This window comes from Pygoscelis adeliae, unplaced genomic scaffold (genome assembly GCF_000699105.1).
Source record: "Pygoscelis adeliae isolate BGI_AS28 unplaced genomic scaffold, ASM69910v1 Scaffold26, whole genome shotgun sequence".
NCBI classification, from domain to species: Eukaryota; Metazoa; Chordata; class Aves; order Sphenisciformes; family Spheniscidae; genus Pygoscelis; species Pygoscelis adeliae.
Genome location: NW_008825104.1, coordinates 2488957 through 2494956, shown reverse-complemented (window position 1 = coordinate 2494956; position 6000 = coordinate 2488957). Strand labels below are relative to the sequence as shown.

The window sequence follows — 6000 nt, the reverse complement described above, 5'->3', positions numbered from 1 at the left end:
GGACTAGATGACCTTTAAAGGTCCCTTCCAACCCAAACTATTCTATGATTCTAAATATCAATTGAGACAGATCACAATGAAGTAAATGCATTAGAAGGGGAAAACAAATGAAATCTCCATTGTTACGTAAGTACTCCTTAACTCTTATGATGCAATAGATGCCTGCCTTAAAATAGCAATCAGCTGGTATTTCCAGTGAGTTTCTGAGTATTAGATCAAAATAAGATCAAATTCCCACAAAACTGCATTTGACAGAATTTTAAATTTGAACTTACTCATTAGTTGGAGCAGAAAGCTTTGATTTTGTTAACTCTTCACCTAAGCAAAAGACACAGTATTAACACCAAAGCTGTGACAGTCTAAAATAAAAATTTCAGCTTCATTATAAAAATATAGTAAATATTAACAGTTGCAGTTCAGGACTAATTATGAATTATTAAAATGGAAAAGAGAAAATGCATTATTTCTGATAATATAAATTCAGATACTCCTGAAATACCTTCTAATAGGAAAGGACTACATAGAGCAATGCATTTCGGGAGAAAGTGTTGTTCACTTGAAATTTCCTCCTTAAATTATGTTTACATCAATATTATTCTTCAGCAAATCTGGCTTGGTTTCCCACTGGAAAAAAACCTAGAGGATAGAGATTAATGCTCTGTCCTCTATCTCCATGGCCACCTTTTATGTGTTTGACTGTAAAACAGAAAGAGTTTTGCTGGTTTGTGGATCATACTAAACTTGAGTGGGTGGAAGGGTTTTAAGAACTTGCACAGGAGTCTTTTCCATGGGGTCCCCCCTTTGGCTCTTAGATGTGTTCCTCATTACTGTCACAGACAGCCTTATCTGTTTCCCAGCATAGGGAACAGCCGAGTATATAGGCAAAGAAGAGGTATCTAGAACTGACACAAGAAATATTTTTTTCTATTTAAAATACAGATACTTAAGAAGTTTATTTCTTCAACAATTAAAAAAAAATCTACTTTCATGCTATGTTAAACAACTAACATGAATAGACTAAAAGTTAAAGATTCACACTTACTGGATGAATTCCGATTCATTTGTGCCTGAAACAGGAAAAAAAAAAAAGGAATAAGTGCTTTTACCAACTGTTGAATAAAATGCTTAATAGTCCCAGGGTTCTTATTTCCACTCAACTTTCTATGCGGTACTTTGCTTTCAGTGATAGACAAAACATTCTGAGCTTGCAGAAGACCAGAACATGAGCCAGGACAGAGCAACCAGTGCACACCTGCCACACGAGTAAGAAAAGGCAGGAGCGAGTAAGAAAAGGCAGGAGCGAGTAAGAAAAGGCAGGAGCGAGTAAGAAAAGGCAGGAGCGAGTAAGAAAAGGCAGGAGCGAGTAAGAAAAGGCAGGAGCGAGTAAGAAAAGGCAGGAGCGAGTAAGAAAAGGCAGGAGCGAGTAAGAAAAGGCAGGAGCGAGTAAGAAAAGGCAGGAGCGAGTAAGAAAAGGCAGGAGCGAGTAAGAAAAGGCAGGAGCGAGTAAGAAAAGGCAGGAGCGAACACTGTAGAGCTGACAAAGGGAGCAGTATTACTAAATGCCTTTACAGGCTGGGGCAGTAAAATTAAACAGCTTATATATCACATGGTATATATGAAAAGAAACATTCCTAATTCCCAATAACTCCCCTCACATACTACACTTACTTGGTTTTAATCTAAAAATTTGAATAAAAAGCCATTCTGTACTTACAGGACTGTGTCTCTGCTTTCAAATGGGGGTGGGGGGGAGGAAGAGAACAATCATCATTATTATTTTAATATGTTATGCACAATATTTTCTATAAAATCAGAGCCATTCTTATTCTGATCTGAATGTTGTCCTAGCATACTTTAATACTATTTATTTGTAATACCATCTCATGGCATAAAGGATAATTTTGTGGATTGGCAGAATACATCAATAAAGCTGCACTGTAAATGTTACATGTATCCACGTTATATGACCTGTTTTAAAGGTTTGTATATTATTGAATGCTAATTAGTAAACTATGTTAAAAGCCATGCTCAGCTAACTCCACAATGTATTCAAATGTCTTGTGGTGGCAACAGCAGAAAGACAAGGACTGAACATTCTCAAGACTCAAAGAAAAGTTACAATATGTGAAGGGAGAATTACTTAATGTTACACTGCAATAAAGTGTACCAAAGATGACCTAGTGCACAAGAAAAAAAAAAGAATCCTTGAGCTTGAACCTAGAATAAATTCTGAACAGTAAAATATATGTTTACACTACAGATTCTTTACCACTTTTCTCTTCTATGCATTAAAAATACAAGGAACAAAATAACTTACAGATATTGCTGGAGAAAGAGTGATGTTCCCTATAGATACTTTTAATTCATCCAAGGAAGGCATGGTATACTGAGAGCTATTATTTGGCTGGACAGGTTTTATTTCTACATGGAACCTCCTGGGTTCATCATCTTCAGAGTCAGAATCACTGGACGAATAGAAATGGTTCTCTTTGGTATGTTTTTCTCAGTTAAGGTGGAAATACTTCAAATTCACCTGCTTAATCCATTCATAGTTATGCTCTACAAAATGCTCATATTAAGTGAACACCACAGATAAACAATGCTGCCTAACCTCTTTGTGCGTTTATACAGACACTTCAAATATATCCATTGTCCAAAATTCACAACTGGGGAGTTAAAATTTAGTTTTTATATTCCATTCATCTTCATAACAGTATTCTGTTCGGAAGGGCATTATGTCATATAACATACGTATAACAACTGCAATATCTGTGGTATAACTGAACTGTGTATTTGAAGGCATCAGGATAAATTAAAGATTCTACAGTAGCAACACTTCTGCATGTTAAATTTATGACTTGTAAGACTCAACCATGGATTCTAATACATGTATGAAAAATGTAGAAATCCTTTTAAACCAAGTGAAGGAAAGCCCTAGCCTTTTTAATTAGCAGTGAAATGTCCATGGTACCTGTACCAAGCATTAGCAGTAGAGGAAGCAGCAGCAGCGGCAGCCGCTATTACTTGCCCCTTTTGTAGGGTGGCACTGAAAATTTTGCAAGAAAGGCCAGTTATACAGAAGGCTGCCCAGCAAAGTGAACAATGTCAGCTGCTTAATGCACCGTCATCCTTGGCAAAAAAAGAACCACAACAACTCAGCCCTCAAAATAAGCAAAATAAACAGATGAATTTCACCTTCATTCTTTATAAGCACAGGAGCTGCACTGAACAAAAGCTCTGAAAGGCCCATGCTAAGTCTTAAAAGATGCATTTGTTTTGACAAGAAAGAATTCGGAAATTTTCCTCCACTTAAATACAAAAGTTTCATACCACCTAGGAGAAGCATACATATTCTATACCTTGCTTCTGTTATTTTCACTTGGAAATGTGCCACCCATTTGAATTACATCTTTTCAAACTCTTCCCTGACAAAGATTAAAATCTGAACCCTAAAGACATTCCAAATCCATTTCAACTGCAAGAATCCCCGAGTCGTGGTGAGGAAAAAGTCACCATGTCTTCATCTTACAGCCTATCTGTCCCCCGAAACGGATCATATCTAGAAAAGAAAGTTTCAAAGACAAGTTATTTTTCATTTCACCAAAAGATCTCGCCTTGAAAGTTATCACCGAGTTTTGAGATTCATTTCCTATGAATCAGGCAGCTCTTGTAGTGTTTTTCCAACATTTAAGACTGGACTTATTAAGACTGACTGACATTATGGTAAAATAATGTCCTCCAACAAATGACCTCAAGAGTTCCCCTCAACAGAATAAATACCCACTCTTGGAGGCTAAGGGAGGAAAAGAGGAAGGGAACTGATGAATTCCTGAATCTGGTCAAGATTTTCAGAAGCTGAAGTACTACCTGGCTGACAGGGATTGTAAATCACAGAGATTTTTCACTGAATGTATGGCCTTCCCTATTGTTTCACAACGAAAAGGATAATGTAGAAAAGGCTGCTCAGATGAATCATTTACAAAGCATGAATGTTTTTCGCTTCTCTCTCCCTTTCATAAATATATGCAAATAATGAAACAATGCCCCTCTCAGAACTGGATAAAAGTCTTTCACTTTTATATCAATTTTGTAAATAGGAGCTAACATGAAATGCTTTTATCGGTACAGGAATTTTCACTGGGGGCAGAGGCATATTCTGCAAAGTTCATGAAAACAGAGAAGCTATGATGATGGACTGGCCCACTTTAAGGTGCTGTTAACTGCTTAAAAGTTTTCACAATTTAAGGTAATTGCAAAGCGTAAGTTTACCTTTTGTCTGCAGTACCCAGAGAATTCAGTGAAAACATTTCCAAAAATGAGCTATCTTGCTAACATATTAGGCTTGCTTAGATCCACAGCAATTATTGCCAGCTCTTAAGTAAAGCTTCCCTCTGTTTCTGATGGGAGGAAAAAAGAGGACAAGAATTTTTTCCTTCAAAGGAAGAGCAGAGAAAAATCACGAGCCTCCATAAAAAATGACTCACAACAAAAATCTATTCTGCATAGCAAAGCTATTATTAAAAAGACAATAAAAGCTAGAAGCACCAATTAGAAACAGCATGTGGTGTAATAAGTTCATTAAGTAACAGAAATTCTATTTCTAGACTGCTGGAGCTCCCGATCCTTTTAATGGTGTTATAAAAAAGTGGGAGGGTGCAGGTATAGAACAGATAACCACTCTGTATGCTTAAAAAAGTTTACTAACTTTACTTTACAAACTCTGAGAGCTTTTCAAGGAGAAAGATTTGCATGGTCACCTTAAAGCTTTTGTTCAGTTTTTTGTGTTTTATGTTGGTTTTTTTCCTGTCAGAGAAAACCCATCCTCTTAAAGTTCCCAAGACATCTGATCTAATCTTTAACATTTGCACACACACAAAATGTAAGATAGACAAAATTTTGTACATTTTGCAAAAGCTATGAACATAAGAATACAAGGTTGCAACATAAGCATGAATGTCATTCATCTTCCTTTACTTTAATCAGTACTTCCACTCTCCAAAGAATTGTAATAACATCAAGTAACTTGGCACAATAATAGTAAAAAGGATATCCTGTGTTGCTTCTGGTTTAATGCTGTATCCTTCATCATCTACATCAGGAATGTTCTAAAAACAACAACAAAAATTACGATATTGACAAATAACTAAAAAACCATGTTGTTCTTACATCAGACTGAATTTTATATCATTGACAAATTAAAAATTGATTATGACAGCTCATGAAAGTGATTGTTATTCACCATTAATTATTACAGTTATCTCAAGTTATGATCTGTAGTTCAGAACTAGTGTGACAAGATACCTCAGGAACAGAACACAACAAAACAACCTCCAAATTTCCTATGAAAACTGGCAAGTTTGGATGCATCTGCTTTCACTGGTACTCTATCAAAAAGGTCAGAAACCAACAGAAGCATTTTAGCTTTACTATTGAGTGTTAAATAAGCCTACAATTCTCTTGGTCCCAAATATTTTCTCAATTTCTACTTCTAATTCTCTCAGCTAAGTCACCAGAGGCTCCGATGGTGCAGGAGCAAAACCTTTCCTAGTCAATGCTTTAATATGTGAGTAAACACATTCCAGGTTGCAACTTCCTCTCCCCCCTTGAAAAGGCAGCAAGCCTGCACCGTTGCTTTAGCGAAGAATATCCACATTAATTAAAAGGCATGGATGAAACAAATACAAGTGCTCAAAATCGGGTTCCAAAGTTTTCCTTTACACATCTCCAGCACCACCCTGGATTTTCAAAGCTAGTAAGCATCTGGGAACTTCAGACTAGTTTCGTTTTTCAGTTCTTGCAGGCAATTAAATATAAATTGAAGAGAATTATGTTAAAATCATTTAGAACACTTAGCTAAGCACTTAGTTTCATAAAAAAAGTTTTGGGACAGAAACAAATCTCTAATATAATAATCTAAATTTTAAAAATGTGCAAAAACCCACACTCGTTTATATTATATAAAAAGGGGTAAACTTGGATACACAGATACTTTCCCTATTC

General features: G+C 36.0%; 1 protein-coding gene across 2 annotated transcripts in view; it reads right to left on the bottom strand.

The window, feature by feature from the left end:
* FCHO2 (FCH domain only 2) overlaps positions 1-6000 on the bottom strand; it is an 86295-nt gene that overhangs the window by 29040 nt on the left and 51255 nt on the right. Inside the window, exons 11-15 of one of the 2 annotated variants that reach the window (XM_009327230.1) lie at positions 5051-5105; positions 2318-2496; positions 1715-1729; positions 1043-1067; positions 276-318 (exon numbers count right to left, since the gene is read on the bottom strand). In XM_009327230.1, the coding sequence (XP_009325505.1) occupies positions 276-318; positions 1043-1067; positions 1715-1729; positions 2318-2496; positions 5051-5105 (317 nt within the window). The remainder of the gene's footprint in view (positions 1-275; positions 319-1042; positions 1068-1714; positions 1730-2317; positions 2497-5050; positions 5106-6000) is intronic. The other variant, XM_009327231.1, reaches the window with a different exon arrangement.